Source organism: Dicentrarchus labrax, unplaced genomic scaffold (genome assembly GCF_905237075.1).
Source record: "Dicentrarchus labrax unplaced genomic scaffold, dlabrax2021, whole genome shotgun sequence".
In the NCBI taxonomy this organism is placed as follows: domain Eukaryota; kingdom Metazoa; phylum Chordata; class Actinopteri; family Moronidae; genus Dicentrarchus; species Dicentrarchus labrax.
The window spans coordinates 1,338,753-1,361,445 of NW_026136730.1; the positions used below are offsets into that span (position 1 = coordinate 1,338,753).

The 22,693-nt window shown below is 40.7% G+C and overlaps 3 protein-coding genes and 2 long non-coding RNA genes across 23 annotated transcripts in view; 1 reads left to right on the forward strand and 4 right to left on the reverse strand.

Annotated features, from left to right (window-relative positions):
* The window catches only part of LOC127359540 (uncharacterized), a 32,564-nt gene extending 29,897 nt beyond the window's left edge, over positions 1–2,667 (forward strand). The window contains exon 2 of the long non-coding RNA XR_007882649.1: positions 2,610–2,667. This is a non-coding gene — a long non-coding RNA (uncharacterized LOC127359540). The remainder of the gene's footprint in view (positions 1–2,609) is intronic.
* LOC127359477 (protein NLRC5-like) overlaps positions 1–22,693 on the reverse strand; it is a 186,285-nt gene that overhangs the window by 68,651 nt on the left and 94,941 nt on the right. The window lies entirely within an intron of this gene.
* LOC127359511 (protein NLRC3-like) lies at positions 2,069–5,149 on the reverse strand. The gene is made up of 4 exons (XM_051393420.1): positions 5,058–5,149; positions 4,663–4,812; positions 3,438–3,631; positions 2,069–3,281 (listed from the first exon to the last, which is right to left on the reverse strand). The coding sequence occupies exons 2-4, from the start codon at positions 4,791–4,793 to the stop codon at positions 2,212–2,214; spliced, it is 1,395 nt and encodes a 464-aa protein (XP_051249380.1). The 5' UTR covers positions 4,794–4,812; positions 5,058–5,149; the 3' UTR covers positions 2,069–2,211.
* On the reverse strand, positions 8,839–13,403 carry LOC127359544 (uncharacterized). Its single transcript, XR_007882652.1, has 2 exons — positions 11,575–13,403; positions 8,839–11,506 (listed from the first exon to the last, which is right to left on the reverse strand). It is a non-coding gene; the product is annotated as an uncharacterized LOC127359544 (long non-coding RNA).
* Positions 14,374–21,694, reverse strand: LOC127359518 (ras-responsive element-binding protein 1-like). Its single transcript, XM_051393433.1, has 8 exons — positions 21,174–21,694; positions 18,211–18,361; positions 16,909–17,080; positions 16,619–16,816; positions 15,911–16,072; positions 15,618–15,767; positions 15,249–15,376; positions 14,374–15,048 (listed from the first exon to the last, which is right to left on the reverse strand). Exons 3-8 carry the CDS (start codon positions 16,982–16,984, stop codon positions 14,647–14,649), a joined length of 1,116 nt encoding a protein of 371 aa, XP_051249393.1. The 5' UTR covers positions 16,985–17,080; positions 18,211–18,361; positions 21,174–21,694; the 3' UTR covers positions 14,374–14,646.

A 22,693-nucleotide genomic window follows, 5' to 3' on the forward strand; every position in this document is an offset into this window, starting at 1 on the left:
AACATAATGGACCACAGACTGTGACTTTAGACAAAAGTCTCTGCCCATTGAAATGTAAACATGTTATATTCTGATTGTGATTTGTGTTTGTTAAACTTTATTTGAACATGATGTTCACTGAGTTGTAAAGTCACTGTAGGTTCAAACTTGTATGTTTTTACCTCAGTCATGTGATTGTGTGGATTTTGTGCATCTTTGATGGATCTTATTATGTAACTCCATCTGCATCTACCATTAAATTAACTTAATGACTACTATTGTATTTATAGTATAATTAGTACTAAACAATATATCATTATACTATATGGATAACGGTTTTTCTCCAGTGGAGTTCAACTGTTGAACAATATAATTTCTTCTCTGAGCTTGGTGATGATAAAATCCCTCCACTGAACTGAACCTACTGAGCTCTCCTTCACTAGCAGAATGAAGCTGGAGGCCGTCCCAGGAGCTGACTGTGTAATGAGCTGCTGTAAATCAGCTGCTAAAAAACACAAAGACTGTGGCTGCAGATTAAATGAAAACCACAGTGGAAGTGTGCGCTGCTATTTTCTCTGCATATCTTGTCTTTAGTGTTATTGTAGTGAAATGGTGCAAAATGAAACACACTGACAGTTTGTGTCTGTAAACTGATTTTACTCTCAATTTCTGATTTGAAGATATGGAATATATCAGTAAAAGTCCATTCAAACACTACCAGAGAGAGAGAGAGAGAGAGAGAGAGAGAGAGCTTCCTGACTGTTTATAAATTAAAATAATTTCTAATGTAGGAAGACTTATGAAAAGACATTTATTGTTATGAACTCAATGTAAAGTTTGGAGAGGGAGATGTTCAGTTTGCTCTTCAAGAGGGAGGATGTCCTCTCCTCAAATCAATCAACAATTATAGATATTCTATAAATTATAAAAATAGACAGAGCAGTCCTTCATATGAAACTGTAGAGTAAAAATATAACAGCAATAATTGCATGAAAGCTAAACTGAAAAATCTTTCAGTGATGTTAGTTCAGCAGATCACAGATATTAGAGGTCAGTGTGTCTGTGTGTAAAAAGAACTAAAACAGACACATTATAGAAACAAACACTGTAAAGTCTAAAACATTAAAAAGTCCTCAAGTTCTTCAGGATTTGTATCAAACCTCGATCACCCAAACAAAGATAGTTAGAAGATGAATGAAGATTATTGTGTTCAATAACTTAATAACTGAAATTATGTTTGTAGTTTAACACATGTAGAATTATGTAAATAAGCAGGTTTATTACTAGTTTATTAAAACCTTTATAATGTAAAAGTTTTATACTGTTATATAATATTAGAAATAATATTGATATATGTTATTATATCTTTAGTACTGATGAATTTAGCTTCATGTTGATTTATATTGTTGTTAATGGACTTACACAGCCTTTCTGCAGTTCCTCACAGCTGGAATCAGTCTTAGTCGTCCTTGCGGTGATGAATTGTACTCCTCCAGGTCCAACTCATCCAGAACCTCCTCTGACATCTGCAGCATGTAGGCCAGAGCTGAGCAGTGGATCTCAGAGAGTTTCTTCTCTGATCTGTTCTCTGACTTCAGGAACTGTTGGATCTCCTGATGGACTGAGTGGTCGTTCATCTCCGTCAGACAGTGGAAGATGTTGATGCTTCTGTCAGGAGAGATATCATCACTGTTCATCTCCTTCAGGTTGTTGATGGCTCTCTGGATGATTTCTGGACTGTTGTCTGTCCGACCCAGCAGGCCTCCTAAGAGTCTCTGGTTGGACTCCAGAGAGAGGCCATGAAGGAAGCGAACAAACAGGTCCAGGTGGCCATTTTTACTTTCAAGGGATTTCTCCATGGTATCTCTCAGGAACACATCCAGAGATGTGTCATGAAGATCATCATGACAGTCTAGGCTATCGTCCTTTTTAAAAAACGTAGAAATTCTCTTGAAAAGAGTCATTGGTTTTGAGTCCCTTCTGTAGTTTTTCCCCAGGAAACCCTCCAGTACCTCTGTGTTCCTGTTGGTGTAACAGTGAAACATGTAGACTGCAGCCAGAAACTCCTGAATGCTCAGATGAACAAAGCAGTAGACTGTTTTCTGGAAGATCACACTCTCTCTTTTGAAGATCTCTGTACAAACTCCTGAGTACACCAAGGCCCCTGTGACATCAAGACCACACTGCTCCAGGTCTTCTTGGTAGAACATGATGTTTCCTTTCTCCAGCTGTTCAAACGCCAGCCTCCCCCAGCTTCAGAAGAACTTCCCTGTCAGCCTCCATCAGCTCCTGTGGACTCTTCTTATGTCCTTCATCATACTTCTGCTTCTTCCTCTTTGTCTGAACCAGCAGGAAGTGTGAGTACATGTCAGTCAGGGTCTTGGGCAGCTCTCCTCTCTGGTCTGTAGTCAACATGTGGACCAGAACTGTAGCAGTGATCCAGCAGAAGACTGGGATTAGACACATGATGTAGAGGCTCCTGGAGGTCTTGATGTGTGAGATGATCCTGTTGGACAGATCTTCATCACTGACTCTCCTCCTGAAGTACTCCTCCTTCTGGGCGTCAGTGAAGCCTCGTACTTCTGTTACCCTGTCGACACATTCAGGAGGGATCTGATTGGCTGCTGCAGGTCTGGAAGTTATCCAGACGAGAGCCGAGGGAAGCAGATTCCCCTTGATGAGGTTTGTCAACAGCACGTTGACTGAAGACTTCTGTGTGACGTCAGACACAACCTCATTGTTGTGGAAATCCAGTGAAAGTCTGCTTTCATCCAGGCCGTCAAAGATGAACAAAAGTTTACAGACAGCGAGCTTCTCTGCTGTGACCTTCTGTAATGTTGGATGGAAAACATGGAGCAGCCTGAGAAGACTGTACTGCTCATCTTTGATCAGGTTCAGCTCCCTGAACGAAAGCAGAACCACCAGACTGACATCTTGGTTTTCCAAACCCTCTGCCCAGTCCAGAGTGAACTTCTGCACTGAGAAGGTTTTTCCAACACCAGCGACACCGTTCGTCAGAACCACTCTGATGTGTCTCTGTTGGTCAGGTAAGGCTTTAAAGATGTCGTGGCACTTGATTGGAGTGTCATGGAGAATCTTCTTCTTGGAAGCTGTCTCAAGCTGTCTCACCTCATGTTGGGTATTAACCTCTTCACTCTGTCCCTCTGTGATGTAGAGCTCAGTGTAGATCCTGTTGAGGAGGGTTCCACTTCCTGTTCCATCAGTTCCTTCAGTCACACGTTCACATCTCGTCTTCAGACTGATCTTATGTTCATCTAAAACCTCCTGCAGACCACTATCTGCTGAAAGAGAAGAAAACATGTGCCACTGAACATAAAATGAGATTCTAGAGGAATAGAAATGTTCAGAATCGATATTCATAATATTTTTAATGTAATTAAACAGAAAGTCTTTTTTCCAGCAATTATAAACATCAGCAGCAAGATTTACAGTCCTACCTTGTACATTGTGTTTTGTTCTGAAACTATCACCACACTGGGGACAGGAGGAGTCTCCTGATGAAGCAGACTGGTCCCAGTATGAGGTGATGCACTGTCTGCAGCTGGTAGAGACTGGATCCTTCAGGACGTCCTGACACAAAGAACAGAAGGACGGCTGCTCCTCCACAGGAACATGACTCCTCTTCCTCTCTCTGTGGAGACTTTTCTTTATAAGTAAAGTGATTTGTTGATTGTTGATGAGAAATATCCAGAGTTGGCCACTGACGCTGTCTGAAAGCTCAGATTGTCACAGAGAACACTAAAAGTGTCGTTGCTTTTCTGTTTTCAGCATTCAGTGTGAAATGAAAATAATTGTTTTTATTTCAACTCTACACTAATTAACAGTTTTTCCTTTCTGTCTGTCTCAATAAACATTTATTGATTGATCTTCACAATAAAAGCCTTCCATTAAAGCAGATGATTATGTCCTTCACTGTTTCAGTCACTTTGGAGAGCTCAGCTTGAGTTAGTAATGATCCAACACTTTCAACTGCAAGGTCTGAACATAAGTGACCTGTAATTTTCCCCCATATTTTACAAACATTATTAAAGAGCAAACTCAACCCCCGAACAGACAGAATGAAGGCGAGCAAAGCTTTTCTATAAATGCTTTTTCACCACACGTTGAACAATTATGATATGAACTGATTTAAGATGCATCTGGTGGATCATAACAGCTGATCTGAGGAATAAATTACACACTAAAGCACATTCTTTCAGACTCAATCTTTACAGCGACTTCAACAGAAAAGTAAAAAACATCTGAATATTTTCTTGAAGTTCTGGGATGGAGGTTCTCAGGTGTTTTGGTTAAGAAATGCAATCAGATCCATCTGAGTTTGAAACTGTATCTGTACAAACTCTGCAAACACCAACATGTTTTTATTCATATCACTTGAATCCTTCAATAAATTCTCTGCTGAATGAATGAGCTTCAAATACACAAAGTGCTGCTTCTGTGGATAATTAGGAGGTTTAAAAGTTTGTTTTAGTGCTTTAAAATTAGATTACAGTGTTTCTAGTTGACAGACAGAGATACTGAGAGGAAGATGGCTCGAATGATTTATCTTTGTGTCATAAACTTTGGTAGAAGTTTTAATATATAAACACAAACAGAAAACAGAAAACTGGCACATGTAACTGAGAATAAGTCATATAAATAAGTTAGAAGCAGTTCTCTTACTGTGTGTCTGAGGGTTCAGGTTCATTACTGAAGGTTGGAGGAAGACCTTTGGACCGGTCACTCTTCATAGACAGACAGCTGGACACTGCAGACTCTGCTCTGTCCTCCTCTTCCTCCACACAATCACTCATCTTCTTATCTGAAGTCAGTCTGAGAGTTAAACATTAACACAGACTGTGAGCTCAGAGCACAGAATCAGGAAACAACAAGTCTGTTCATGAGTAACACACACACACACACACACACACACACACACACACACACACACAGTGTACAGTAGAATAAAACTCCATCTGCTCAGTTTTCTTTCAATCTAATTCATTTCTTCCCTCTACAGGAGAAACTGACTCAGAGACTTTGACAGTAAGATAATAAAATGTTGTATGAACACTCACCCTGCCTCAGCCTTCAGTTCTCCTCCTCCTGCTCTGTCCACTCTAAATGGAGACTGAACCAACTGAACACTTTCACTTTAAGGTTCCTTTCCTGTTCTCATGTACCTGGATCCTCCCTTCTGTATCTACAGGAAATCACCTGAGTGAGTGTGTGTGTGTGTGTGTGTGTGTGTGTGTGTGTGTGTGTGTATGTGTGTGTGTGTGTGTGTATGTTTGTGAGTGTTTCTCTTGGATTGAACAGATTGAATTAAAATGAGATTTGGTCAAAATGTTGGTACTTAAATGATGTTGAAACTAAATAAACTAAATGTGCTCTCATTGTTTGCTTTCATGTTTTTACTTTATTTTAATTTCCGTTTAATAATTAATGTTTGCAGGATATCAAACGTAGATTACAGTGCATGTTTACATACAAGGAGAAGATTCATGAATTTATAACTGCGATAACTAATAATTTTATGATACTGTATGTTTAAGTTTTATAATGTGTGTGAGTGTTTAATCCATATTCGGCCTTGACTCTGCAGGCTGGAGCAAGGAATTCAAGACCCATTCACACACGTCGTTTTTAACACACCTTCAGGGTGTGAATGACTTAAGCCCCAGGCTGTCTTTCAGACTGTAGAGGGGGTCCGTGTATGTTTTGGGTCCGTGTATGTTTTGGTCATTGGATTTTCCTTTCAGAAACGGGTATTAAAAAACAGAAAACGAGTGGTTATTTGATTTTCGTTTTAAAATACAAAAATTAAAATTTAAATACAAGGCGTTTTTCTTTTTCATGGTCAGAAAGGGATGAGCGAAATTTAAAAAATTATTCGATTTTCATTTTCTATTTCATATAACCAAAAATAAAATCACTAGAAAACAGAAACAGAAAAAAGGCCTGTTGTTTCATATTCTGAGACCGGATGTTGTCATTTACAGGACGGTGCTGTGGAGAAGAAACAGTAGACTAGTAGACTGCGGTCAATCCAGCCGTGAGTCCGATCTCCGTGGTCAAATCAGCCGCACTTAAATTTAGAGTGTACAAGTATTCTCAGCATTATGGTAAATGCGGAGAAACAGCGTATTTACTTCCGGTTTTCAAAATAAAGGTATTTAGAGCCGTAAGCTATATTTAAAATATGTTACATTAAAGTGTTTCATGCGCCCCTGATGAATAAAAAAAGACTTTATATCAAGTATCTTTACTGCACCAGTGTGGAGAATAAAGAATAAAAGTCCCATATTTATACTTCCAGACTCCATATTTTCTTATATTTGAGCTACTGTAAAAATGTAAACTGTATGTGGAACCACCTGCAACAGCTGTCATACTGAATAATATAAAAAATAATATGTGAGGAAGAGACAGTAGGTACAATGGTGTTTTGAAGTTAAAACTAATTATTTTTCCCTTTTACCTACAAATGGACACAGCAGAGCTGCAAAATAAGAAGAATGTGGACTGGCATTGCATTTTGTGTGAAAAGTAAACAAATTAGAATTGTGTAGGATTTTGTGTTTAGTGTTTATATTATCAAGATGTTATTAAACAGTTGTGTGAAATTTTGTCATGATTACTGCAGCATTATTGAAGTATAATGAAAATGCTTCACCCATAGCCAGGAAATATTGAGCAATATGTTTTTACAGTACCTCAAATATAAGAAAATATGGAATCTGGAAGTATAAATATGGGACATTTATTCTTCAATTTCTCCACATTGGTACAGTAAAAATGCTTGATATTAAGCATGTTTGTAGGCTTAGATGTGTAGAAGTCAAATATATCATCCATTTTTGTTTTTGTTTTTGTAAAAAATAAATATAAAGGCTCAGCTTTAGTGAAACATGATTTGTTATTGTGTTTCTGTGACACAAAAGCTCACCTTCAGTGGATGTCCTAAGTTTCAAACTTGAAATGGTATTAACATAAAAGGCTGTCCAGAAGATAAGATAGACTTTATTGATCCCAGACTGGAATTTAAAAAATAATCATTTTAATTAATAAACCTGACATCAGAGTTTGACTAGCCCTTTAAAGTGGCTCAGTCCCAAAATACTCACTGACTAGTCCCCACTTGTACTGTATAGTATGACAGGAGTCCACTGATGGCTGGTACATACTGACACAAGTCCCCTCTTAGACAGCACAGAATGACATTCACACTCCAGCATGGGTGAATAAAAAAGAAATAAGCAAAATTCTTAGGAGAAAGTAATAATCTAAACTAAATATAATATAATCTGTAGTGATGTTTTCATTTTTTTAAAGTGGTGACAGCAATGTTGTCATTGTAGTTTTTTTAAATGTGTATTGTGAAAACATAATGTCAACATATCATGACACAATAAGTAAGTAAGTGAAGCAAAAAAAAAAAAAAGACTTATTTTCTGACATATCTAAGGGACAGTTCAGCTAGAGGATAGATTAACCCCACAAAGCCCACTGTTAGACCCCAGGCAGCTACTGTAGTCATTGGATAAAATTTGTAGCTTAATTGGGCCACTTTATAAGTCCTTATTTCCTCCTTCATTTTTTAAGGAGTATGGTCTAAACCTGCTCTATATGAAATGCCCTGAGATAACTTCTGTTATGATATGGAACTAAATTAAATTCAGTTGAATTGAATCAGTCAGAGTCTGTCATTAGATATGTTCAAATTAATTCATGATAGGTTGTCATTATGTTTCACAATACACTCCACACTTCAAAAAACTACAATGACAACATTGCTGGTGCCACTTTAATAAAAAATAAAAAACATCACTACAGATTATATTATGTTTAGTTTAGATTATTACTTTCTCCTAAAAATTGTGCTTATTTCTTTTTATTCACCCATGCTGAAGTGTGAATGTTGTTCTATCTAAGAGGGGACTCCTGTCATTCTATACAAAACAAGTGGGGACTTTTTTATGTACGGAGAATTAACAGACAATTATTGAGAAGAATTGCAAACTGAGCTTGTTTATTGAAAACCTGATTGACATCCAGTGCTTGTGAAAAGTGGTCAGTCAGTATTTTGGGACTGAGCCACTTTAAAGGCCTAGTTACAGTATGATGGGAAGATTATTAATTAAACCTAAAAAGAAAGGATCTTACCACAATTTTTTCCTGCTTAATTTTTAATTTTTATTGTTCTCATTTTACTTTATTTTGATGATTGTAATCTGTCAGCCACAACATGACAGTCAACACATTCAAAACCTGCCCAAGATTAGGAAATGTTTGTTAAAATGTTTGGGCAAAAACAAAATAAAATATAATCTAATAACAAAATAAGGATGAATGGACCACTGTTTATTTCACCATTCCACACACATCATAAAAAGAATACAAATTCCCCTAAGAAATTTAAATGAGTGCACTGTTGTAATAATTTATAATTTCTGTAATCAAAGCCTTATAAAGTAATGGCACTAATAGCACTGCAGGCTTTAATATTAGTGCATGCAGCCAAGTTACGTCTTAATTGCAGGTAAATCACTATTTATTCTCAAAAAAATGGCCATGATTATTTTTGTAATTTTTGTAATATCTGTATCGCAGATAAATGTTTAAATATTGAAAACATTAGTTAATTTGTATTTTGAAAGAAACAAAAAAATCTTTGCAGTAAACAGACACTCATCAGGTGAAAGAATGGGCAGAGGCAGTTCCACTGCCGTCCTGTAGAAAAAAACAGAAAAACAGAACGATTCTTATATTCAGGTGATTATACAGTAATGAAAACATTCCTATGACACTGGAGCTTTAAATGACAGCAGTGAAAGAAAGACAAAACCACTGACAGCATTTGATTCACACACTGTTCCTTAATATAATCTTTATTGCTTTTTCTTATCGGGTTGAATACAGAACAGGTTTACATCTCTTGACTTTGTGAAACACTGTCATGTTTTACTAACAGCCGGGGGGAGGAGAGGACAGACGAGGGGATGGAAGGAAGGATTGAAACACAACCACAGAAACGCTCTTCCACATGATTGTGTGTTAATGCTTTCTGATTGAGGTCCAGCATCTGTGTGTGTGTGTGTGTGTGTGTGTGTGTGCGCGTGTGTTCGAGGAGGTTTTAGATATCCTCTCTGACGTTCCCTTTGACCTCCGACCAGGACAGAAAGTTACACGAGGGTTAAACCAAGACAGAAAACAGAAAAGGTTTGAACCGAATGTCCGGGTGAGAGGGGAGAACGGAGCAAAAGATGTCAACAATATTCTGGCTTTAAAACACCAAAATCCAACCACATCTTTTAACGGTTAGGTGATGACGAGTTCACAGTCAAGTGCTAAATGTAGTGATTGACAGTTCTGAATCATTAAAAAAAAAAAAAAAGGACAAAATAATCAGGACTTGGAAAGAACAAGTTGCAACTCAGGAAATAAGAACATGAAGCATTTCGAATAATGGATTTGTGAAAGACCCTGAGAGCGAGATTATATATATTTTATATTTATATATGTGTGTGTGTGTGTGTGTGTGTGTAGCGCAAGAAGAGATGGAGAAAGGAGAAATCATCCATAATTGAACAAATTAGATTAACATGCAAAAAAAAAAACCTAACCTAAAACTCACCCTTTAACTGAACACAATGAATTTTCACAGTTTTATACGCATTTATATGTCATAGAGAAAAACAAACAACAAAAATCATTTCTCAGCCAAACTAAAAACAACAGAACAAAGAGACCCAGACTGCCTGTTCTCAACTCATATACAGGAGATCTACATAAAGCTTTTTGGATTCAGAGGGAGTCTTATTGCTAGTCCGATTCGCACCCCGGCCCGCCGTGCCCTACGGCGAGCCGGTTTAGTCCACAACACAAACCATCGGTTCCTCAAAACAGTTCTGCAGCATAAATGTGATATTTTTAATACATGGCTTCTTCTCAAGTCATTGCAGAAACTAACTCGCACACAAACACACACCTGGGCTCCAAATAAATACATTTAAAAACAGTCCATGTGCATTCGAATGGAAGTCCAGTATTCATATGGCCACGCACACAGTCAGACGTACATTAACGCATAATCCCGAGGGAGAGGGACATACAGACAGAGCTAACAAACATAAAACAGTTGAGAGAGAGAAAGAGAGTTTCTTCACAAATGTTCAAATTAATACCTCATAATGTAATTTCATAATTTGTACTCTGAATCTCGTAATTACGACTCTGTACGTTGTTAGCTTCAGTAGTAGCCTGCGTTCACCAGCAGATGGTGCCGTTAGAGCGGGTTTTATTTCGCGGTTTTCATCATTAAGCTTTGCCGTTGAAGAGAGGACAGCAGTGTAAAAGGCCCAGTCACATAACAGCAACATTTTACTGTGAAATAAACTCATGTCAACACACATTTTTCACGTCAGATTCGACTTTGGTGGAGTTTGACGAGCAACAAGACTTTTACGCGGCTGAAATTTGGGCCAGCAGTAAAGTGTTCTGACAGCGCTGACCTCTGGAGGAAGCTAAAGCCACAGGGTTTTTAGGAAATGGTAAGTCAGGAATTAGTGATTCAAAAACAAAGTGAGCTGCATGGACTTATTGTCCCCTTAGCAACCAAGCTAACAAACAGTTAGCAAGGTAGCCAACTAAATAATGTCTGCTTCGACCCATGAAACCTAAGAAGAACTACAAGAGTTTTCATTACATAGACGATATAGAAATCTATACATTTAATTTTGGGTTCCAGGAAGTGTTCGAACAATACGAGAGACTTTAGTTGACGTTGGATCAAAGGCTTCGGATGACGTGGGAGTTGATCGCCAGTGAAGACCCTCCATATTGGAGAAACTTTATTCTGAATTGAGGAAGATTAGTCTCCAACCACGATCTTGCTGCTGTGACTCAAAACGTGACACTTCTGGAGTCCTGAACCTCTGTCAGATTCTCACTGTAGATTCAGAAATCGATGTCATTCAGTGATTTGATATTAGGACTGCAGACCGAGGTGTCAGGGTTTGGGCGCGACGTAATGAAACTCTCTCGCTCTCTCTCTTGATTGTGTTGCGATATTCCACTGTAGTAGTACTAGTAGTAGAAGAAGTAGTAGTAGTAGTAGTTTTGGGAGTTGTTAGTGCCAGTTCACAGCAAGCGTCCAGTCAGTCCAGTTGTGGTTGTTCAATATTTCTCGCCTCTCTTTTTGACTGACAAACTGACTGACCGTCGTTGCCTTACAGTTCCGTTATGAGCCGTTGAGGTTCGATTCGTTTTGATTATGAGGTTGCTTTATAAAAAAACAAAACAAAAACAGAGAGACAAAAACGTACAAGAAGAGAAATTAGCTATATTCATCTTCACACGAAAAAGAAAACGCACATACACACTACCCGTCCCCTCTGGTCGCGAGATCCTTTTTCAGTTGTGGAAATGTCCGGTTGGGTTGGTGCAAGGGGGTAGAATTAGCCCTTTTACTTGTGTTTGTTTGTGTGTGCAGCAGGGTAATACAGTTCACTCACACCCCCTCAACCTACCCATCCACCCATCCATCCATCCATCCATCCATCCATCCATCCATCCATCCATCCACCCACCCACCCACCCACCCATCCATCCATCCATCCATCCATCCATCCATCCATCCCTCCCTTTCACCCTGTTATCTAACTCCTTCTGGAAATCCTGCTGAGATTTAACTGAGTGGGTTTTCTTTAATCTGTTTTCTATTTGAAAATTACAACTGATTGTCTCTAACGCCAAATTCATAGCCGCGTCTTCAGGTATCTAATAACCTCACTGATGATGAACCAACACAGCTGAAGTATATGTCACATAGAAGTGAAAGTTAATTAGCTCTTCTGTTTGTCTCTGGGTCGACTGGAACAGGAAACAGTCCTCATATGGACACAGGAGCAGACGGGGCTAGATAGGGACAAACAGTACTAAAGCGCTCCAGAGCCGACTGAGATAATACTGCAGGAACTAGCTTGACCTGCCACTTCCTAGAAATGCTGTTAACCAACTGTGGTGCAACGTGTTAACCGACCATATCAAACTAGTTTACTGAGCTAATCCACTGTCAGCTTGTCCGCTCTGGTCGGTTAGCCCTAGTTAGCGTGTAATTTGAGCAGGCGTTTGATATCCACGGGTAATGATAAGAGCTAGCTAGAGCCAACTGACCACACCAGAGAAATTAAGTAAACCAAATGAAGGCACTGGTAGCTTGGTTATCTTGTCTGATCTGTTAGCCCTTGTGTTTGCTGTTTTTATCGTTCGTGTGCCAGACTTAGCCCAACACTGTCGCCGATACTGTTAGCCATACGTAGCTCTGTTGGGCCGTTGTGAAAGCTAAACCAGTAACGACTTGAACACGTTTGTGATGGCTAGCTGTGTCTGAAGCTACGCTAACGAGTTAGCCCTGGCTAGCTCTGATTTGGCCCACAGTGGAAACAAGGCTAGCAAAGAATGAACCCTGCTAGCCTTGTTCAGGAAGACAAAGGATTTAAAAGGTTGCCTACAGAGCTGCTCATCCGTTGTTTTAATGGTTGCAGTTAAAAAGCAGAGGTTGAGGTAAACTGAACGCTGGAGGCCCTGTAATAAACCCTAACTGAACACTAGAGGGCGATGAAGAGAGACAGGCGGGAATCGCACACACTCATACGCACACGACAAAAAAATGTTTTGATTTGTTCAGTTATAAAAAAAAAAATCCACAAAACACAAGAATTCCCCTACCTACACCTAAAAGTCACTGATAATCGCACACACGCAAAAACAACAGAAAATACTCTAGCAACACGTGCCACATGTTCAACTCGCTGTACACACATGGAATCAACTGAGAATGATTATGAATGAGAAATTATTAAAACACAAACCAACTCACAGGGTGGCTTCAAAGGGATCAATAGTGTGATGGGTTTTAAAAAACAAACAAACATGAAGAACACAAACTGATCAACACTATATCCGCCCTTCCAAGACTTCTTTTTCCACACAGAAATCGAACTCGACTTTTGACAAAGTTCGTGAAAGTTTTTGTGTGTTTTTCCGAGCCGGCTGAGAGACGGGGATCGGTGCGGAAGCGAGGCGCCGGCCATTCTGTGGTTTCCAGTTACAAAAAGCTTCCTTTGTCACACAGTGAGAGACAACTACCAGCCATCACCTCCAGGTTGCATTTCATCCAAAAATATCGCCTGGTCAAGCAGGACGAGTGGCTGGTGAGTTGTGGAAAGCTGCTGTGGCTGGCAGATTAAAACAAAGTCGAGTTCCCCACCCAGACTAGTTCGCTCTCAAATCCTAAGCTGGTTCAGATCTTAAAACTGGACTGTTCCAGTCTCTGCCGCGCGTCCCGAGCCCAGCTGTGATTTAAATACAGAAGAATAAACGCAGATACTGACAGTCGGTCTCAGTCTCTGTCTGTCTCTCTGAGCTGATCATCAATTCTCAAACAGAATCTAGAACAATAATAAATCAAAATTTTATTCTTTTTATTGCTGAAATAGAGATTCCCCGCACAAAAAAATAGTAATGCAAATCATTGTCATCATAAAAAGCTATAAAAATTAGATCCATCCTCCGTAATAATGCAGATAAAGATATAGCAAAAAACATCTCTTAGAAGTAGGACTAGTAGTAAGGCACTTAAAGAAAACGAGGTTTTCGTCTTTCTTTCGATCAAAAAAGTTTTCTGGGCTGGTGTTTGCATCATCATCATCATCATCATCATCATCAATGGTGTAGCGTCCTCCTGTCGTATGGCACTGTGGTGACGTTGGTTTGGACAGCGTGGAGCCAGCCGGGGGACATTCCCCTCAGTCTATCCCCACCAGAGGAGGCTCTCCGTTGGGCAGGATGTGCTCCAGAGGGGGCTTGGCGTGGATCTCCAGCAGCCCCTGGATGAAGCCCTCTGCGGGGGGCAGCTGCCACGGGCTCGTCCGGCAGGGAGGTGGAGGACGAGGGGGAGGGGTCTTTGGAGACGTTGGAGTCGGCTGAGGAGTCGTCACTCTTTGTGTCAGTAGCTTGTCGGCTGGGAGTCGCGTCAGCAGACGGATGTTGCGTCGCAGAGTTCTCTGATAGTTCGTCTTTTTCCTCAGCAACCGGCTCTTCAGAAGCGACGGCTGTCGGCTCTTCTTCCTCCAATGTGGCCGACTCTGCTCCATCGCCCTCCTCGCCCTCCTCTTTCACGTCCTCCTCCTCCAGCTCCTTGGCCCCCCCACACTCGCTCTCGTTCTCTGAGGGCGGGCAGGTGGAGGTCGGGGTCAGGGTGCAGGAGTCTCCATCCTCACTCGAGTCGTCGTTCGGAGCCGACGGCGGCTCGGCCGGGGCTTCAGGTGGATCCTTTGGTGGCGCACTGTTTATAAAGCATAAAGTGTAAAATGATCACACCATTCTGGGTTCCATTTTTTTAGCCAACTTCATTCCAACACATTACCACAAATGTTAAACTTCTTTTACATCTCTATTTATGGACAATAAACCCAATTTACATGAAATTATACCATGTTTTTGAACAAAATAAGCAGAAATTATTAGTTATTTTGGATAACCACTGACAGGTATATGTCAAATATTAGCCAGGATATCCCCAGGTCAAAATTGACTGATGCAATTATATTTATAAATCAGTAAGATCAGTAAACAAATATGATTTGCAAAGCAAGGTCCTCTTCATTGTGCTGTCTCAGAGCGAAATGTGAAATTCTCCGAGGATGCTGTACTTATAAGCTCAGTTTTTGTGTTTATTTTCTCGGAGAGGTGCGCCCTCTCGTGGCGAGCGAGGGTGGTGGCATAGCGGAAGCTCTTCTTACACACTCGGCATACGTGTTTGTACTCCGGCTGCTGCTTCACCGCGGAGCTGCTGGACGAGGAGGAGGAGGAGGCTGTAGCACTTTTCTCCTTCTCTTGGCTCTCTGTTGCTGCTTGGGGAGCAGAGGTAGAGGATGAAGAGGAGGGTTGCTCTTCCTGAGCGGGGCCTGAGGACGTGGAGAGCTTGAAGTCGATGAGCTTTTTGCCGAAGTTAAGGTCCAGACTGTTGTTGCTGTGGCAGTCGTCATCGTCGGCGCTCTCCGCCTGGAGGAGAGTTAAAGGAATCAGCTGAATGGACGTACAGACACTTTATTTAAATCAGATCAGTCCAATCACAGTTCTCCACTCTAACTGTTACTGACGAAGAATAAACCCCAGACAGAGCAACCTGGTGCCTGTAATAAGCCAGTTTGCTTGCACATGACAAATATAGAAAGATAAACTATGAGCTCAGGTAGCCTTACCTTGCTGCTGCTGCTCAGTGGAGGCTGTTTTCCCTGTGCTGCTCTGCTCTCTGGCGCCCTCTGCTGGTCCGGCTGCTCTGTGGTTTCTGTCTCCTGCTGCTCTGCAACGCTTTCAGCTGGACTGCAACCTGCAGCACAAACCAACATCTGTCAACACCATCATCCTCTCCGTGTGACAGTGAAAACGCAATAAAGACATTAAGGTTAATAAAGCCAATATAACATCTCACTTCCACTTATGATTAAAAAACCTTATTGTAAGAGCTCTTAACTCCATCCATCTTTGTTCATACATTTTACAACAGGACTTAAAGCAGTGGAGCTCACACCAGACGATGGTTAATCGACCAGTTGCTGCTAATGACTGACCGTGGCTTGGCTTGTGGGTGGGGCTCGGCGTCATTGGCTCTGCCTCCTGTTGGTCTGATGGGGCGGGGCTATCTGCTGTGGGGCCGGAGTCTGCACAGGCGCTGAGATCTTGTGCTTCTGGTGCTACCTGCTCCGTCTCCGACTGACTCTCTGCAGCACAACACAACGCCATCAGTACAGTGATGATCAATATCAGGAGATCAATATCATGTTGGTAAAAACAGAATCCCACTCCTCAGAATTTCTGCTCATTTCTGACTTTCCTCTAACTTTAAGATGTGTTTGTTTCTGACCTGCGCTCTCGTGCGATCCTTCGTCACCGTCTTTCTTGGTGAGGGCGCCGTTGCGTCGCAGCGTTCGGTGGGTCACACCGTGTTTCCTCAGCAGGTGGCGCTCACAGTTAGATTTGGTGGAGAAAAAGGCGTCGCATTTCGGACACGGGAAAGGCTTCTGGCCTGAAGAGAGACAAAGGATTTACAAGAGGAGACGGACGGAGTGAATGTGTGAACAGGTAACGAAACAGGACAAATCTGAACACAGAAATAACAACAGTAGAAGAAGAACAAAGTAAAACGTCTCCTGCTCTGCACCTCCCCTTTGCTCTGGTTTGGTCCAATAGTGACGTGGGAATGAAGACTTTCTTCCAACAAAAATCATTATTTCTCGATTTAAAACAGAACATGGAACTAAACTTCATAGAAATTCCCACAATAATTATTAGTTCTTGTGATCTTTGTCTCATTTAACCAGCTTAAATAAATCTGTGTGATAATATTTGCGTTGTATTGGCGGTAGGGCTGCACAGTTAAAATCACAACGAGGTCCTGTAGAGCTGCAGAGGTTCCCTGGTCTACACATCTTGTTGTTCAGATTAAAGAATCATCATGATTTCAATTGTTTTATTTAGTGAAAATTAAATTTGTGATGCAAAAATTCCCACATAATCAGCAATATGATGTTTTTACCATATCGTGCAGCCCTAATTGGTGGCTGTGTATTACCGGTGTGTGTCAACATGTGTCTCTGCAGAGAGCTGGCCCAGGGGAACACTCGGGGGCAGAAGGGGCAGGTCATCTTCTGGACAGAGTTGGAGTAGGCGTTCTTCTTCTTTCCTTTGGACTGCGGCGCCACCGCTACCGTCTTTACCTCCTCCTTCGTTCCTCCCTCCTTCTCCTCCCCTCCTCCTGCTCTGTCAGCATCTGTTCACAGCGAGGGCGGGGGGGTTGAGTTAAGCCTCAGTGTATCATCTATTCCCTCACTCAAACTGCCTTCCATGTTTCCCTCCTCCTACCTCTCTTTCCTCCCAGGTCTGCAGCTCCAGTCTGCAGGTAGGTGCTGAACTTGTTGGCGTCAGTGGTGGCCAACATCTTCTCCACGCTGGCGAACTCCCCGCTGGACTCCAGGTCGATGCCTCCGCCGCCACCTCCACCTTTGGCGCCCTGACCTACATCCCTCTCCTACAGCTGTACAGTACAAGACCTGCTGTTGGTTGCATATATTTGACTTTACAAACACTTAAATTACCAAATTAAGAGAATAGTTGCATGAAATTCAATATTAATGTAATTCTCAGTGTCTGTGGAATTCTAACGAAATGTTATTTATTCTTTTTTATTTATTCATCAATGATTTAGACTTTTATGTTGTAAAACACTACAAAAAAATCCCAAATTCTTCACTGAAAATTATGTAAAAGTGAGAAAAAGCAGCAAATATTTCCTTTGAAGAAGATCAACTTTTCAGAATCGGCCTGAGAGGCAGCACCCGCCTGGGCTTTATCCTCCAGTGCGACAGTCTGGTTTGGGGAGCAGGGGTTTGAGGTGCAGGGGTTTGAGGCGCTGCGCTCGTACCGAGTTGTTAATTAAATTAAATCCGACACACTGGACCTTTAATGCAATACAGAAGTGCTGGATCACAACTTGGTATCAGCAGATTCTCAATAATCTCATCCCTGTTTTTTTACCGTGGTATCAAATTGGGTATCAAGAATCGTGGAATTTCGGGGCGCCCGGTTAACTCACCTGGAAGAACTGTGAGAGTGGGAGAGTGAGTGAGTGAGTGAGTGAGTGAGTGTGTGTGTAATTATGTTTGTGTATGGTGCTCACAGATCAGCTCAAAATGAATTTGGTTCTTAAATGAAGTTCAAGTGATATAAAGAAATCCGTTTTGTTTAGGTTACGACTAAAGTGCTTTAAGAAGAAGATATACTTTATTGATCCCCTAGGGGAAATTGTTCTTTTCACTCTTTTACACACACAGGCTGTGGACATGCAAACAGGGAGAGAGATGGTGGAGTGATGTGGCTGCAACGTTAACAGCACCCCATGAGCAGGCTTGGGGTTAGGTTGCCTTGCTCAGGGCGCCTCGGCAATGCACAGGAGGTGAAACTGGCACCTCTCCAGCTACCAGTCCACACTCCATATTTTTGTGGTCTGTGGGACTTGAACCAGTGACCCTCCGGTTCCCAAGCAATGTCCCTACAAACTAAAACTTAGCTATAAAAAACAAACACAGTTGAACATCAGCTCATTCATGTTCACATATAAATAACTGTCTAGTGATTATTGATTGAGTTTCAGATGTAAACACTAACCTGCTTCCTTCCACCTCTGTTTGCATGCAGCCGGCTGTCCACTCATGTCAGATCACTGCGGTAGTACAGGGGAGTCCTCAGGAAGAGTTGCATCCACTGACAAAACATCCTTGCCTCCAACTGGAGCTCCTCTTCCTTCACATCTGAGCTGCTGAGGAACATCAGTTTAACATTGAAATCTAAATCCAAATATTCAGTCAAAAACATTAAAGATTACAAATGGGAGTCTGAATATGAAATATTCAGACCAAATGATTTTGTCTCATTCAGTCTGCAGAGCTCTGCATGTATGTAGTCCTGTCACAGAGCAAAGGGAATGGACACATTTGATTTAACAACACGGACTGAGCTGTCTCAGTGGATTTCTTCTCACCTTACTCTGCAAGGAAACATCCATTGTTTTACTAAAATCTAAACACTGATTATTTCCCAAATGAGAGAACTGAGATGTTTTTTTGGTCGTCTTTTTGGGACGGAATGAAACTTCTCAGTACTCAAGAGTCTGAGTGATGATACTGAGTACCAGTACAATACCAGTGCTCTTTTATCTAGATTTCTGAAAGATTCTTCAATACTGAATTGGATTGCAACCAGATTTGGAAATGTTGTACATAAAGCCATGTGTGTGACATTTCAACCCTAAACAGCTCTACAGTAATATTAAGTTACTAAGTTAGTAAGGATGGGGCAAATACAATTTAGGGGTTGGCGCGGTATACAGGTCAGAGGTCTGTACTGTGTATTTGGTTCAAATAATAGCATTATTATTAATATTAACTTTATTTTATACATTTTAGTTAAATCCAATAATGTGACACTCAATGTCTTTCAGAGACAGATAACAAAGACTTGTCCATTTGACAATAATACCTAAGTTATAGAGGTCAGGACAGATAGAGGATAGAGGGTCAGTGCTGTAGATACTGGGCTGATTGCAGAGATTACACAGAGGGGAGAAAGAGAGAAAGACCATAAGCTTTATCAAAGAGGAACATCTTAAGCCTACACTGTAACAAATTGCTGTAAATATACTGGATATTGTGCACAGTAGTGTACCGTTTTCCATTAATACAGTTGAATACTGTAAATTCTGATGTCTTTGAGGTACAAAATATTAATGGCAAGCTCCTGTAAAATCTTACGGTAAAAAGCAGTATATTTATTTTTTACAGCAAGCTACCTATAATCTTATGGTATAATATAGTACTTTTTCTTTTTCAGTTAACTTTAAATCAGACTTGATCTTCGGTCCGTTTAATAGTTCATCTGAGCAAAATAACAAATTAAATGAAATTAAAAATAGGCCTACACACATCAGTGTTTTTATTTGAGATTGAGGACACAATAACAAGAAGATGAAGAATTAGTTTTCCATCCGCAGACAGCACCAAACTGGATGGAGCACCTGCTGCTGTCCTCACCGTGCTCTGTCAGCTGCAGCGCACCCTCATCCATCCTGTCCCCGTGGCTTTCTTAAGAAGGTAAATATAACCTTGCAAAAGTCAGCATAATGCTAATGTCATTGATTAACATTTTATTGACTGTTTTTTGCCGAAAAGATTGAGTCAAAAGTACGTGCCGCACGCTAGCATACGTTACTCTCAATTAGCAACTATGTGGACTAAAGTTTAGCTTTCTGTGTTAATTTTTTATTCAGTTACTGTTATAGGGTTCCGTATTAAATGCAAATGATCTGTACTTACCATACCTAATATCTTATATACTTTCTCTATTATTACATTTTAGGCGCCTCATTGGGATTAATCCTGAGAGGGGAAGAAAGACCAGCCAGGGGAAGCTGGTCCTCAAAAAGGCATCAGCGGTGAATCCCCATGTGGCCACTCTACTATAAAATGTGATGGCCTTTGAGTGGGGCTTTATTTAGCCAGCATAGTTCAGTCCATCAGTCTCAGATGTCCAGGTTCATTTTTGGACCCACCATTGTTGAGAGCCAGTTTGAGATGTTTAATTGTTGTTGTTAATGGAATGTGTGTAATTTAGTTAGCTTTTACTTAGTTTTCTTAGCTGCTATGCATTTGATGCAGTGACTTTAACCCAACTGTCTTTGGGTGAAAGGAGGAAGGAAAAAAACTAGCAGTAAGGTTAAATTGGCTGATAATTTGTACTCTATGCTTTACAACCAGTCAAACCCGACCTGGTCAATTTTGACCTGGGGAGGAAAATACAAAGTTTAATGAATGTAAGGTTAGCCATCACTTGTCATAGTTCAGGAAAAAAATTCTGACAACCAAGTAGTAATGGTGTTTTTATGGATTTTGTAGATACTGAAAATGTTCAGCTTTAATAAATGCCTAATGTTGTACGGCCATCTCTTGTCTGAGCCATTACTGTGACAGCTATTTTCATTTATTATTTTCATTATTTCAGGAGTTTTCATTTTTAAATGTAAAACTTTTAAATCATTAGTTTATATCACTGTGAAGATCACATTGTACAGTTTTACAGTAATAAGTTGTTAATGGAGAGTACTGTAGGAACTGTAAAATAATAGTATAATTGCAACCAAAGAGCTGACGTATAATACTGTAATGTTTATTTTCCATACAGCACAGTACTGTAATACTATTACAGTACTAAACTGTTGTTGTAGATCACAGTAGGTACACTGTAGAATAACAAGTTTTAAACTGGCAACTGTAGCTGCCAGTAGTTTACTGTAATTTAACAGGAAATTTTGTTACAGTGTACTTGTAACAGGTCAGTTTAGGACCCAAATGCAGCAGACTTAAGTAGGCAGTAGTCGGTAATGACCTTTATTTTCAGCTTGTGGAACAAACAAAGCAAGCAATGTTCAAGTCTGGTTTTAGGTTGTGAACCCTCAGAGTCTTTTGCAGGAGTTGAAGAGCTGGCAGGTGAGTGTGCGCACACAATGGTATGTGTGGCAATACAATCAGAGTCTCTGAACCACAGAAACTCACAGGAGAGGAGATGGTCGAACTCACACTGTGTAGTAGTAGTCATGGGGAAACACCAAACAGCCCAGGAGAGAGGCAGATGGTAACCAGGAACGGAGAAACCAAGCTTGTGGTCGGGGACAGAAGGCTGAGGTGATATCTGGGGAAGAGGCGAGGTAGGATGGTCAGAAGCAAGCAGGGTCGACCCAGGAGATCCATCCGAACAACGCTGGAAGGTCTTGCATTAATACAAAGGACAAACCGGACAAGCGACTGGTGAGGAGCAGTATATATAGTGGTGATCAGGAGCAGCTTGTGTGCACAGGTGAGCAGAGTGGCTGATGAGGAGGCGTGGCTGACTGGCAGAGTGGAGCAGGGGCAGGTTAGTGGAAAACTACTGAGATGGCTGAGTTGAACAGGTGATTAGGAAGGCAGACTGTGACACTACTCTTGAATGTGGTGAGGGTGTCTGCCTCCCGAACCACAACTGGAAGCTGGTTCCACAAGAGAGGAGCTTGGTAACTGAAGGCTCTGGCTCCTGTTCTACTTTTAGAGACTATAGGAACCACAAGTAGTCCAGCATTCAGAGAACGTAGTGTTCTAGTGGGGTGATAGGGTACTATGAGCTCTTTAAGATATGAAGGGGCCTGACCATGAAGAGCTTTATAGGTGAGGAGGAGGATTTTAAATTCTATTCTACATTTTACAGGGAGCCAATGCAGAGAAGCTAGTACAGGAGAGATGTGATCTCTTTTTCTAGTTCCTGTCAGTACTCGTGCTGCAGCGTTCTGAATTAATTGGAGTGTCTTAATGAGCTTCTGAATTATTGAATCTCAAATGGGTCCTCACCAAGATAGTAACACAAGCCCACACACACACACACATTAAAAGTGCAGCAGTATTGTTTGTTCAAGATGTAAAATATTTTATTCTCGGTAAATGATTCTAAATCTTTTCAGTCTTTGTCCAATCAGAACACATTACCTTCAGTGCGGGGACAGGAAACAGTTCAACTTTATATAAAACTTAATTAATTAAAGTTGAGCATTTTATTGCTAGTGACAGCTGACGAGTGAACAGGGAACAGGAAAGGGTGAAGAGAGAGAGAGGATGACACACAGCAAAGAACCACAAGCTGGAGTCAAACCCAATGTTTTTATTTTCTTCCTTTGACAGTTATTAGTATTTTCACATAGTTCAATACTGTACAGATTTAGTTTTATTTCATAATTTTAAAGACTAAAGTGAGTAAAAACTGTTTCTCCAGCTGCTCCAGGTCTTTGTACAACTTTTTCCATTGAGGTGATTAATTATATCATAATGTATAATGTATCTTCTTTAAATATACATTTTATAACATTCGTATATATTCGTATTTATAATGTTTGCAAACATAGCCAGCACCAGTTAGGCTAATGTTATTAACATTAATTCATTAACAACTTCAGCTTTCCACATGACCCCAGTCCATTTACCTTCCCTGACATTACTGTCCTCACCAGTCAGCCGTAGCAAGGAGGGATAAAATCAACGTAATCTTTAAATGACATTAGCTTCAATCATCATCA

Coding starts and splice junctions, on each gene's coding strand:
- LOC127359511 (XM_051393420.1), bottom strand. CDS start 4,793: ATGAGTGATTGTGTGGAGGAAGAGGAGGACAGAGCAGAGTCTGCAGTG. Junction 3,632..4,662: donor CCTGAACCCTCAGACACACA/GTAAGAGAACTG, acceptor AAGTCTCCACAG/AGAGAGGAAGAGGAGTCATG. Junction 3,282..3,437: donor AACAAAACACAATGTACAAG/GTAGGACTGTAA, acceptor CTTCTCTTTCAG/CAGATAGTGGTCTGCAGGAG.
- LOC127359518 (XM_051393433.1), bottom strand. CDS start 16,984: ATGTTGGCCACCACTGACGCCAACAAGTTCAGCACCTACCTGCAGACT. Junction 16,817..16,908: donor AGACCTGGGAGGAAAGAGAG/GTAGGAGGAGGG, acceptor CGCTGTGAACAG/ATGCTGACAGAGCAGGAGGA. Junction 16,073..16,618: donor ACACATGTTGACACACACCG/GTAATACACAGC, acceptor GTCTCTCTTCAG/GCCAGAAGCCTTTCCCGTGT.